The sequence below is a fragment of the Brassica napus genome, chromosome A5 (assembly GCF_020379485.1).
Source record: "Brassica napus cultivar Da-Ae chromosome A5, Da-Ae, whole genome shotgun sequence".
Classification (NCBI taxonomy): Eukaryota; Viridiplantae; Streptophyta; class Magnoliopsida; order Brassicales; family Brassicaceae; genus Brassica; species Brassica napus.
In genome coordinates this window covers 24,678,364-24,691,477 of record NC_063438.1, presented here as the reverse complement: position 1 = coordinate 24,691,477, position 13,114 = coordinate 24,678,364, and the positions used below count along the sequence as shown (strand labels likewise).

The window sequence follows — 13,114 nt, the reverse complement described above, 5'->3', positions numbered from 1 at the left end:
GCGCCGCTCTGGCGCTCTCTGAATGTTCTTCTGAATATAATCATGAACTGATCCCACCATGAAAGCGTCCAGTCTTTCTTCAGTCATTGAAGATTCGTTGGAGCCACTCAGTAAGAGGGCTGTGCTTGTTGGTAATGGTATATTCCCATGAATCCAGCCTGCAAGGCCGGGAAAGCTAATGGCTGATTTTGAAGGGATAAGCTGTGTATGGCACTGGCTAGACTTGGCACACATGGAAACAGTGTTAAAGACGCAATGACAGAGAGAGAAGAGGCAGAGATTTGAGTATTTTATATGGTGACATCGTGCTTTAGATATTTAGATATAGCGACAAAAACAATGTCAACAAAGTTGATATGGCCGAGTTGGTCTAAGGCGCCAGATTAAGGTTCTGGTCCGAAAGGGCGTGGGTTCAAATCCCACTGTCAACATTAGTTTTTATTTCCTTGATCCTTACACTACTAACAGTAAGTCCCTTCTGTTTACACGTGTGTGCTTATTCTGAGTTTTGTGTTTGTCAGATTATTGGATTTAATGTTGTTATTTTTTTACTGAAGCCGAGTTCAATAAGCAATTTGGTGTACCGTTTCAGTTTGCGTAGGTTGTAGGCTTGTAGCTACATTTTAGAAGTATACCACAATTGTTGTGGCTTGAAAAGGATTTAAAATCAACTTTATGTGAACGTATATACCAACCAACAATGAGGATTTTGTAATATCTACAGTTTATCATCAGAAGTTTTAAGAGTTGAGCTTCAATCACAAAAAGTATCATCGTCTAAATACAGGACATTTAAACGATAAATATTTTTGTCAAACTACAGAGTAACAATCGACTGTGACTTGTATGTTATAACAAATCTCATTACTAGGAAATCCCAAATTAGTTCCACTATACCAGCATGGGGCGAGTTCGCATTTTTCCTTTTTGTTAAGAAAACAGTTTTTATTTGGCTACACCCCTAACAAGAGGCAAACATATATTTACGGCAAAGAAAACGCTATCTCGAATGTTCATAAACGCAAAATAAATGGTATATAGAAAACTCACTATATTTAGATATATTAAATTTACATCAGCGTACCTTTTTTTGTAAGCTTTTTTATTAGTTTCATAAATTCCATTGTGGACTATTTTTAGAGGTTTCTCTATTTGTAAGAAGGTAGAGAGAGAAACAAAGAGGAAAGTAAAAATAAATGGAAGGGAAAGAGAAAGAGAAAGAGAAAGAAGAAGCGAAGAGGACAATGATCATGAAGATCAACAAACTCAAGGAGACACCTCAAGAGATAAGCCAAGAAGACGCTAAAAGACAAGAAGCTTACAACATGTCTCCACGTGTACGTGGTGGTAGTGGCTCGGCGGGTATGGGAAAGTCGTCGAGCGTGAGGCTAAACTGTTTATGCGCACCAACAACACACCCTGGCTCCTTCCGGTGCCGTTACCACCGTCGCAACTCTGCACTCGGAATGTCACGTGGCATATCTGTTCCCTCTAACCTTTCCATGTTGGGAGGAGGAGGCTCTCCTAAATCCTAAAGTCGTCGTCTCATGATTTAATAAGCTATATAATGTGTTTTTTTTTTCTCAATTCAAAACCTCTCCAATGTGTTTGTGTGTATATAGAACGTGAGACAAGGTGTGGTTTTCTTTTCTTTATGTTCTTGTTTGTAAAGTATTAGATAATGAACGATATGTATTATTGATATCAGAGTACACAATATATACATCATAGAAAGTAGGGTTTTCACGTTAGATATTTACATAAGACACTTTCCATATATATACTCTACACGCCCCCTCAAGATGGAGGTACTTGAGTAACTCCAATCTTGCCAAACAATTCTTGAAATCTTGCTCTCGAGAGCGGTTTTGTAAGAGCATCAGCAAGCTGGTCTTTGGTGGAAACATGAGCAACACGAAGTGCACCAGACTGGACATTATTCCGTATGAAATGATAGTCGAGAGCCACATGTTTCATCCTAGAATGGAAAACAGGATTCGCACACAAGTAGGTGGCACCAACGTTGTCGCAGTAAATCACCGGCGCAGCAGGCAAGTTGATTCCGAGTTCTGACAAAAGAGAACATACCCAACGAAGTTCAGAGGCAGTGTTTGCTACTGCACGATATTCAGCTTCAGTGCTAGAACGGGCAACACCATTCTGTTTCTTTGCTGACCATGAGATGGGAGTCGCACCAAGGTAGATGATGTAAGCGTTCGTGGACACATAATCATCGGGATCCCCTGCCCAGTCAGCGTCGGAGTACGCATGAAGCGAGAGAGGAGAGTTCTTACGTACCAGAATACCGTGAGATGCAGTTCCAGCAAGATAACGTAGAACTCGTTTTGCCGCTTGCCAATGGTCATCAGTGGGTCTGTGCATGAATTGCGACAACTTATTAACGGCATATGCTATATCCGGACGTGTGAAGGCCAGATATTGTAAGCTACCCACAACCATTCGATAATCCGTCGGATTTGAGAGCATGGTTCCAGACGCAAGAGTGAGCTTGGGATGTGAGGCCAGCGGAGTAGACACTGATTTAGCATCTAGCATCTTTGTCTTCGTGAGCAGGTCCTGAATATACTTCCTTTGCATGAGGTGTAGGCCAGAGCTTGTGCGTGTAACCTCAATGCCCAGAAAGTAGGATAAGTTGCCAAGATCTTTGATGGAGAACCGTGTGGCAAGGAGATGAATAAACTGATCAACCAACGCATTGCTACTCCCGGTAACAACAATGTCGTCCACATAAACCAGGATGAAGACCTGATGACCACCATGTGTGTAGACAAAGAGAGATGTATCGGCCACTGAATTTCGAAACCCAGCAGCAAGTAGAGTATGTTTCAGTTCCTCGTACCATGCTCGAGGCGCTTGTTTTAGTCCATAAAGAGCTTTTCTGAGACGACAAACATGATGAGGCCTATCTTGATCAACAAAACCAGGAGGTTGAGAGACATAGACCTCGTCTTGAAGTGTGCCTTGCAAGAATGCATTGTTGACATCAAGTTGACGGATGCACCAGTCATGTCGAACCGCTTGTTCCAGTACAAGACGGACAGTAGTTGATTTAATCACCGGACTAAAAGTCTCAGCATAATCAAGACCATACTTTTGATTGAAACCACGCGCCACAAGTCGAGCTTTGTACCTGTCAATTTGACCATTAGGAAGATATTTTAGTGTAAAAATCCATTTGGTATCAATGACGTTTTGACCCGGAGCTGGTGGAACCAGATCATAAGTGTGATTCCGAGTGACTGCATTGAACTCATCAGTACAAGCATTGCGCCATCTTGGATCTCGCAAAGCTTGGTTCACTGTGGTTGGGATTATGGGTCGGGTGTTTACGGTTAGGGTGAATTTGGAGTTGGGTTTTACGATATTTTTTTTGGCTCGGGTTCTCATCTGATGTTGATTTGTGGGTTGAGGTGGTGGCGGGTTTGTATTTTGAGAGGATGAAGATGAAGTTTGAGCTGGGGACAGGACAGGTGATATTTGTGGCTGAGGAGGTGTGGAGGCTACAGGTTGGTTCGAGGATATAGGAACGGGAATGGAGGATGATGTACCTGTCGAATTCCTTACAGAAGTCATCTGGTCTCCACTAACATTGCTAGGGATAGACGACCTCTGTTCTGCAGTAGATGGAGTTTCAGAGATTACCGGAGATGGAGTTGGCACGATCGTCTGATGAGGGACCGAGCTCGGGGGCGCTGCTGAACTAGTAGATACGAGTGGCCGGCTAGGAACGGGTATAGCTATAGGATAAGAATGTGTGGGTTCTGGTGTTTGCGGTTCGACGGTTGAGGAAGATTTGGGTTGAGGATTACGGTATGGGAAAGAGTCTTCGACAAACTGAACATGTCGAGATGTGTATATTCGGCCAGTAACAGGTTCAAGACAAAGGTACGCGCTTTGGGTAAGCGAGTAGCCGACAAAGACGCAGGGGGAGGAGCGATCGTCGAGCTTTGTCTTGGCATATGGTCGCAGCCATGGGTAACACAAGCAGCCGAACACACGAAGTTTGAGGTAGTTGGGTGGTTGATGAAAGAGCTTGGCGTAAGGAGAGCTGTTGTGAAGTACTGGAGACGGCAGCCTATTAATAAGGAACACGGCTGTGGCGAAAGCATATGGCCAATAGGTTTTGGGAACACCCGCTTGACTGAGTAATGTAAGCCCAGTCTCGACAATATGTCGATGCTTCCGCTCGGCGATACCGTTGTGTTCTGGAGTATGAGGCGGAGAAGTAAGATGTGAGATGCCATTAGCGGTGAGGAATGATCTGAGACCAATATACTCTCCTCCATTATCAGAGTATAAGGTAACAATCTTGGTGTTAAACTTGTTCTCAACCAAAGCCTTGAACGCAATGAAGATCTCACGAACTTGGGATTTTTGTTTAAGTGGGTAAAGCCAAGTGTATCGGGTGTAGTGATCAACAAAGATAAGGTAGTATTTGAACTGATCGGTAGAAAGAAGTGGGGATGTCCAGACGTCACTATAGAGACATTCAAGTGGTCTGTGTGTTTGGATAGTGTTTAGGTGAAAAGGGAGTTTGTGGGTTTTATTCATGAGACAATCAGAACATGCAAACTGTTTTTGAACTGAATCAACAACTGGTAATGAAAACTGAGAAACAACAGACTTTAAAATAGAAGTAGAAGGATGGCCAAGTCTTGAATGCCAAGAGGAGATAGAGGTTTTGGGTGATGGTGAAGCATGATAGGTGGCGATTGGGGAGGATGGGATAGGCCACTCGTATAGTTCGTTCTTAGTTTTGCCTTGGAGCAAGCGCGCCCCCGTGCTGAGATCCTTCACCTGAAAATGTGCCGGAAAGAATTCGACAGATACTTGGTTAGTGTTGCATAATCGGTAAACAGAGATGAGATTTCTATGAACATTTGGAACATATAAGACATCTCTTAAGGCTAAGGATTGAGAGGGAGTAGGGAGTATAGATGAACCAGTGTGCGAGATCGCAAGACCGCTACCATCAGCTATGGTGATCTCCTCGCCACCGTTGTACGGTTGGTGTAGTGAGAGATTGTTGAGATCACTTGTAAGGTGATGGGTTGCTCCGCTGTCGAGGATCCAGTTACTTGCGCTGTACGGAGCTGCGGCGAGATTCGCGCGAGGCTGCCAAGGAGCTGAAGTGTAGCCTGTGCCGGAAGAGGAACCATGTTGTTGCAGTTGAGAGCATGTCCTTGCACTGTGCCCATACATACTGCATATCTGGCACCGGCCTTGATAGCCACGAGAGTTACCTTGACGATTATCCTGTCTAGGAGTGAAGCTCTGTTGCTGCCATGTTTGTGCTTGGCGGTTACCTTGACGATTGTTGCCTGCATAGCGATTCTGGTTCCTGATGTTGTTGTTGTTGTGCGGTTTGTGCCCAGTGTGAGTCGCTGCATTCGCCGTAATGGGAGCAGAAACTGGCGCCGTTGCGACGGTTTGAAGCTTGACTTCATGGTTAAGCAAGCGCTCATGAACTTCGGTTAGAGATGGAGGAGTGTCACGGCTCTCAATCTGATCGATGACAGTTTTGTAATCCTCCGGAAGACCGTCGATGACGTACTCGATCTGATCTTCATGATCAAGTGGTTTGCCAAGTAACGCGATCTGATCAAAACGAGTAGTTAAACCTTGAAGATACTCATCGATGGTCTTGCTGTCCTTCTTCCAGTATTTCAACTGATGCTTCAGTTGTTTGAAGTGAGCGCGACTTGGCTTAGCGTAAGTGTCGGAGAGTGTGGTCCAGATCTCAGCCGCAGTGGAGGCAGGGGACAGGATCGGCTGCAGGGAGGTCGAGACAGCTCCGATCAGGGCTGAGAAGAGCAGCCGGTCTTGGCGTTTCCACAGAGTATACGCCGGGTTTGTAGAGATGACGCCTTCATTTGTAAGCGTGGGGGGTGGGATGATCATAGATCCATCAATGTGCCCCGCTAGGTCATATCCATCAAAGAGAGCATGGACTTGACGGCTCCACATCACAAAGTTGGTGGAGGTAAGCTTGGAAACGTTCGTCATGTTGACGTTAATTACGGTTTGAGTATCGGAGACGTTAATGGTCTCACTGTTGCTGGCCGGAGATTGTGACATGGTTGTGAGATATAACTTTGAAACGAAGAAGAAGATGAGAAAAGAGGGGGAGGTGGCGGCCGCTTAAAGAAAAATAGGGATCTTAAGCTCTTGATACCATATTAGATAATGAACGATATGTATTATTGATATCAGAGTACACAATATATACATCATAGAAAGTAGGGTTTTCACGTTAGATATTTACATAAGACACTTTCCATATATATACTCTACATAAAGGATTTCTTCAAAATACCAAAATGCATAACAAGTAGAGGTACCTCTGGGCAATGCAAACACTCTGTGTTAAATTTACATAACGTTGAGGTCAAACAAAAGAAGACAAGTTTTCTCCTACGGACGTGGTGCCGTTTTGAAATCGGGTAAATTTTTTTCATATCATGCCGTTTTAAACTATGAGTAGGGTTTGCTAAGATCATGCTTAATGGAGGTTTTTAGGGTAGAGTTTTTAGCGGAATATAAGAATCCACCCTAAGAGCATGATTATTAGGGAGTTTAGGGTGAAGTTCTTATCATAATATAAGAACACGTCTCTTAACGTTTAACTAAAAAAACTAAGAACCGGTTCAGTTTTTGCTTTTTTAGTTAAAAGTTAATAGACGGGTTCTTATATTCCGATAAGAATCCCACCCTAAAAACTTTCCAATAATTATATTCTAAGAACATCCATTAAACATGCTCTAAATATTAAGTTAAATATTCATGTAATATATAACTATTTTAAGTACTCAATAATTATCTTAGTACGTTCTGAATACATAATAGAAATTAAGATCGGATTAGGTACATGTTGTTTTTGGGGATTCTAAATTTTCAGATGTCTCGATTCGGATAAAATCCATGATCCAAAATACCGCAAAACAATATCCGTTCAGTATTATATTGGATTCGGATCAGTATGAATTCATTTTTATCTGAGTCAAATTCGGTTCGGATTTTCGAATAGGGATTAATTGCCCAGCCCTAAGTAGGGGTTTCCTAATCAAACCTATTTAATTAACACTATTAGCGTAAGGGATACCCAATCAAATTGAGTCCGGTCTATCCCGGTCCAACACACATTTTTGCTTTAGAAAAGAATAAGTAGAGACACCTTATGAAACAATAAGGCCTTTACTGGGCCAACTTCTGAAATAATCATAATGTGTTTCATAAACCCAATAAGTAATTATAAAATGGCGACGCCTTGTCCTGCGACAACAGCTAAACCCTAGAGCTTAAAAACCTCCAAGCAGCCAGAGAATCCTTTCCTCCTCCACCCTAGCAGCAGCAGCAGTTCCTCTCTCTCCTTCCCTTCTCCCACCAACACCAGCTCCCAATCAATTATTCAGGTATGTATTCTAATCTTGAATTGTTAGCTCCTGTACTTACTAGAATCCATGTTAGGTTGAGATGTAACCTGAGTTTTGAGATCCATCTTTGCTTTATAGGTTAATAATAATGGCAGAAACTACTCAGATGGAAATCGAGACCGCGACAAAAGCTGTCCCCTTACCGGCAAAACCAGTCTTCAAGCCTCTGAAAGCACACGAGATGTCCGACGGCAAAGTCCAGTTCAGAAAAATCCCTGTTCCACCGAACCGTTACACACCTCTCAAGAAAGCGTGGCTAGACATCTACACTCCGGTCTACGACCAGATGAAAGTAGACATAAGGATGAACCTCAAGTCCCGCAAAGTCGAGCTCAAGACCCGAGCCGACACCCCTGACGTCAGCAACCTCCAGAAGTCCGCTGACTTTGTTCACGCCTTCATGCTAGGTTTCGATATCCCTGACGCGGTGGCGCTTCTGAGGATGGACGAGCTGTATGTTGAGTCGTTTGAGATTAAGGACGTGAAGACTTTGAAAGGGGAGCATTTGTCGAGGGCCATTGGGAGGTTGTCGGGGAAAGGAGGGAAGACGAAGTTTGCGATTGAGAACTCGACGAAGACGAGGATTGTTATTGCGGATACGAGGATTCATATCTTGGGGGCGTTTACTAATATTAAGGTTGCGAGGAGTTCTCTTTGCAGTCTTATTATGGGATCTCCTGCGGGGAAAGTTTACTCCAAGCTTCGTAATGTTAGTGCTAGATTAGCTGACTAGTATGCTTTCTTGAGTTTTGTTCGAGTTTATTATTTTGTATTGCTTCAGAAATACACATGTTTCGTCGAGTTGTCTAAACATCTGTTTACCAATTTTCAGACATAAACTAAAGGTTCTGTTCGGAAAAAGAATGGTTTGTATTGAGTTGTCATTCCTAGTGTTATATTCAAATTTTTCATGGTTTTACTGAAAAGTGTAGAGAAGATAGTCATCAAAACATAATCCAATACAATTCTAGTTGTATAAAACTTTTTATCTGCCAACTCGACAGCATAAACAGAATGTCCTGATAGACATTGTAACGCAGTTTACACCTTTCCTATGTTTTGTAACGAACCGCTAAATGAAAGAGTCTTTACATGAGTTTATTATTTTGTGTTGCTTCAAAATTATACATTTTTCTTGAGTTTTCTAAATGTGTCTATTCACCAAGTTTCAGACAACCAAAAAGCTATGTTCCAGAGCTTCCATCTAAGTTCTCATTCGTAGTATTATATTCTATTCCTCAATAAATGACCATGCTCATACCGTTGTATGGCATGACATTTGTATGTCATCAAAGCAAGATGAATCATTGTTTGCTTTGCCACATTTGGTAAATCCAACACAATTCCAGTTTTATAAACTTTGTTTGCTAACTCGACAGCATAAACAGAATGTCTTGATGACATTATCTTGCAGTTTACACCTTTCCTATGTTTTTCTAAAGAGCTAGTAAAATACAATAAGGCAGATTTGATAGGTCTCGCTAAACGACAATTTGTTGGCTTTTTGGTAAACCCAAAGAATCTGAGGGTGATTTTGTGCCGGAAAACGCTGCGTTTAGCTCTGGGGGTGATTTGGGTTATACAAAGATTCTTTGGGTTAACTTACACTCAGGTTGCTGAAACTCAGATTTTTACCTGAATAAAAAGAAGGTTTTGCTGGTTGCTCCAAAGCCTCCAATCAAGACTAAAACATGAATGCGGCCTACTATCTCTGATTGGCCAACACCATGACCTTCATAGCGTTGATCCATGAGTCTCAGCAACCTGAGTGTAAGTTATTAACAAGACTAGTGAGTGATTCCATCTTTCTATATGAAAAGAAGTACCTGAACCAATATAAATAATGTAAAGAGTTACCCGCATCTCTCAGCACAACTCTTGGATATAATTGTTGATTGTGCACCACTATCAACAAAAGCCTGGAATGATTCAAACGAACTAAGGAGTGCTAAATAACAAATCTCTAAGCGCACTGAGGAACTGATTAAGATCGAAACCAGATAGTAAGCCAAAAAGAGGTTATCATCTGGATGCCAAATTTTGCCTTTAGAGGCGTACGTACCGTTAACCTCCATATCCACCATACAGCATTATCTAAGGAAATGAGAAAAAATAATCCATGTCTGCCTATGATAAAGTTAAATATAACTAATTTCATAAGCATAAACTAAAACATGTTCAAGGGCAGCTTCCCAGTTCTCATCAATTCCTTTCTGCTCAGAAGTGTCAGAAAGAAGGTTGGTCGTTTCTTGCTTCTCAGCTCACCCAGGTAACTGACAGTCCGACCAGCTGAGCCAGAGTGCTCAGCTCGTCATATCAGATATATTTGAGATCACTTACCTCAACTCCGAGCAAGTCTTTAACATTCTCAACCTACGAGAAAAACAAAACCTAATGATCTAACAATAGCGAAATTTACGGAAACGTAGTTAAGTAAACCCAAAGAATCTTATTCGTGGAAAGTAAAGCTTAATGTATCGTGAGAATCAACATCAAGTGTAATGATTTGTTCACCGGCACTCCGGCTGTCATCACAGTGATCCTCATCTCGTTATAATCGTCTGTTTGGCTTCTCGTTCTCCTCTTTGTTGGGATCTCTCTGGATTCTGAAACCCGCTGCTTCAGCTAGAGGCTAACTAGTTTGGTAGTTTAAATGCATATAGCTTTTCGAAATCCGAATTTAACCCTGTAGTCTTTTAATTTGGTTTACGAATCAATTTATTACCCAATAAACAAACTTACACCCCTGATTAACAGATTATTAGGTACGAGAATATTACTTTTAGATCGTCGCAATCTTTACGGTAAAGATAATAAATATTAGAATTATTATTGTTCTTTTGTTCTCTTGTTATGGATTTTTTCCTAATAGGATTATGCTTAGGAATATCTTTTTGGGGTTATCTGAAATAAAGATGCTTTTAACTCTTTGCCCAAAAGCTGCGAACTGCATTAACGTGAAAACATCTATAGACGTAACGTAATCGGAATGTATTTTAGTAGACAACATATTGAAAAGTTAAGCAAACAATCAATCATAAGGTGAAAACTAAATCTAATGGTTAAACGAAACGGAATAATCAATGTGGAGCTATTGGAGAAAGTAAAACACCTAAAAAATCGATATATATATTCGAATCCAAAAAGCAAACGCTAGCTGCTGGTTCGAAAAGAATTCATCATATCATATCACACAGCTAGTTATTACCAGCTGTGAAACCGTAACCACGACGTCCAACTCCTCCGCCGCATCCGGATCTCGGATCGCATTCGAGATGAACGGACTGTTGGATCTTGTGGAAACCGTCCTTGAAAACTCCGAATCCGAATAGGAACCCGATCGCGATCACCACCAGAATCAAACACGTGCACAGCATGCATATCCTTCCACAACACATCCTCCTCCTCCTCCGCTTTGATTGAATTTTGTCGCTGGAGATTCCGAGATTCTCGTGAGGTTGAACAGCTCTTAAGAGAATTTGTTTGTTGGCGAGAAACTTGGGAGAGAGAGAGGATATATTTAGTGGGAGAGATAGAGAGATTGGCGAGTGGACGTTACTTTCTATTTATTGCTTTTTGAAGCTAATCAAAATCCTCTAATCACAATCCTCTAGATAAGCAAGCTTTGTTTACTCTTTTAGTACATTGGGCCAAGCGTTTAGGCCCACTAATGATTATGAGATTATATCAGGCCGAATGTAAAGTTATTATAACTTTATAATCCTAATCTTTTAAAGCCATATAAAACTTTACTTGCTACTTTTCATACTTTGTAAAAGGATATTGACCTTCTTTTTTAAAAGTTCTTTTGCTTTTTTTACAAATCCTATAAAGAGATTTGAACTTCGAGCAAGAAGATTTACAACAATTTTTCTCCTAAAAGTGGTTGATTCATCTTTTTTTTTCTGTGCAACCAATTAATTTCATTCATAGTTAAAACACTACATAGTAAATAAGTTCTTTCGGACAAATCCGAATAGCCAAATTTAAAACTTTAACAACATCAATAGAACGATAAAAGGATAGAGACACAAACTCAGCTGAATTTGATAATGCATCTAAAGACATACTTAAAAAGCCAAGTATTACATTAAAAAAAAAGAACAAGCTCGCTGTAATCTCTTCAAACAACTTTTGGTGAGCCAGTTTGTCATGCGGCTTTGAATACAAGTCCATAACCTCGAACTTCATTGAAATGAACCTCGCTGCATCTACCGGTTCCAAACAAACCTCGCTGCATCTAGTGGTTGATTCATCTGTTTCTGGTTTATCATGGTGATAGATTGTTATATTTTTTTATTTTTTTGAGAGGTTGATAGTGAACTGGTGAAGAAGCTAATTGTTGTTGTGTGTGTTTAGAATCGAGAATTCGGCCAAAAAAAACCTCAACTTTGCACGAATTGCCAAAAGAAACATTAACTTATGGGCTGACTAAAAAAACACCAAACTTTCATTGACTTTAGAATTAATTAACAACTAGATCTTAACCCGTGCATCCGCACGGGTATTTGTTTTTAATTTTTATAAACATTTAAAAGTTAAATACATATATTATTGTACTAATTAAATTAGAAGATGCTAAATAATTAAATATAACTGAGTTAATTTTATTATTCTGAAAATTTTAAACGATTTTGATTAATTTAATTTTTAATAAACCAATAAATTAATCTGATCATTGAATCTATTTTATAGTTTTTTTATAGATTGCAAAATTGTTTTATTGATTTTTTGAATAAATGAATGATTGCATATCTTTTAAATTTATTAGGTAGCTAAATATTAGGCAGCTAAATATTAGGCAATTTTATAACAATTTTTACTTAAATTGCTATTTATAAGGTCAGTGGCATTGGATGGTAATTATTGAGGAAAACTTAGGGTTAAGATTTATTTGTACTTCAGTTTTAATAGTTTAGATGTTTTCGCTGACTTGCCAATTTAGCACGCTGTCAACAAATTTAACAGAAATATTTGACGTCGTTTATTGTTGGCGTTAAGTGAAACGACGTCGTTTTCAAATGAGATGAAACGACGTCGTTTTACATGATTTGAAATTAAAAATATGTAGACCCCTGGATTCGAACCCAGGTTGGTTGGTCAAATGGTAAGGTATTTTACCACTGGGCTACTGGCACTTTAAATGTACTTACTAACATGCTTACTTTTATTTGGTACATATTAAATATAAAATATTCTCTAAAAACTTAAAAAGATCTTTAAAATTCCAAAAAATTGAAAAATAAGAAATATTTTTTAAAATTAATTTTGAAATTAAAATAGAAAATAAAATTTTATTTTTTCTTTTCAAAAAATAAAAAATCTTCCAAAAGTTTCAATTTTTTTAATTCAAAATTAATTTTATGAAAATTTTGGAAGATTTTTTATTTTTTTTAAGAAAAATAAAAGTTTATTTTTTTGAAAGAAAAATAAAATTTTATTTTCAAGTTTAATTTCAAAATTAATTTTATAAAAAATTTCTTTATTTTTTTTTCAATTTTTTGGAATTTAAAGATCGTTTTAATTTTTTAGAAAATTTTGAAAGAGTTTTTATTTTTTAGAAAGAAAAATAAAATTTATTTTCAATTTTAATTTTAAAATTAATTTTATAAAAAATTTCTTATTTTTCAATTTTTTGGAATTTTAAAGATCTTTTTAAG

At 39.2% G+C, this 13,114-nt stretch overlaps 3 protein-coding genes and 1 non-coding gene across 4 annotated transcripts; 3 read left to right on the top strand and 1 right to left on the bottom strand.

Moving 5' to 3' along the window:
• Window positions 1-350: 350 nt before the first annotated feature.
• On the top strand, window positions 351-431 carry TRNAL-AAG. The gene has a single exon. It is a non-coding gene; the product is annotated as a tRNA-Leu (tRNA).
• Window positions 432-979: 548 nt separating this feature from the next.
• On the top strand, window positions 980-1,646 carry BNACNNG68960D. The gene has a single exon (XM_013784613.3). It carries the CDS (start codon window positions 1,197-1,199, stop codon window positions 1,533-1,535), a length of 339 nt encoding a protein of 112 aa, XP_013640067.2. The 5' UTR covers window positions 980-1,196; the 3' UTR covers window positions 1,536-1,646.
• Window positions 1,647-7,285: 5,639 nt separating this feature from the next.
• On the top strand, window positions 7,286-8,373 carry LOC106452336 (RNA-binding protein PNO1-like). Its single transcript, XM_048779909.1, has 2 exons — window positions 7,286-7,433; window positions 7,533-8,373. The coding sequence occupies exon 2, from the start codon at window positions 7,543-7,545 to the stop codon at window positions 8,185-8,187; it is 645 nt and encodes a 214-aa protein (XP_048635866.1). The 5' UTR covers window positions 7,286-7,433; window positions 7,533-7,542; the 3' UTR covers window positions 8,188-8,373.
• A 1,085-nt stretch (window positions 8,374-9,458) lies between these two features.
• On the bottom strand, window positions 9,459-11,023 carry LOC106345412. The gene has a single exon (XM_048779910.1). It carries the CDS (start codon window positions 10,850-10,852, stop codon window positions 10,652-10,654), a length of 201 nt encoding a protein of 66 aa, XP_048635867.1. The 5' UTR covers window positions 10,853-11,023; the 3' UTR covers window positions 9,459-10,651.
• Window positions 11,024-13,114: the final 2,091 nt, after the last annotated feature.

Bases quoted from the DNA above. Each gene is read 5' to 3' on its own strand.
- LOC106345412 (XM_048779910.1), bottom strand. From the start codon at position 10,852: ATGTGTTGTGGAAGGATATGCATGCTGTGCACGTGTTTGATTCTGGTG.
- LOC106452336 (XM_048779909.1), top strand. From the start codon at position 7,543: ATGGCAGAAACTACTCAGATGGAAATCGAGACCGCGACAAAAGCTGTC.
- BNACNNG68960D (XM_013784613.3), top strand. From the start codon at position 1,197: ATGGAAGGGAAAGAGAAAGAGAAAGAGAAAGAAGAAGCGAAGAGGACA.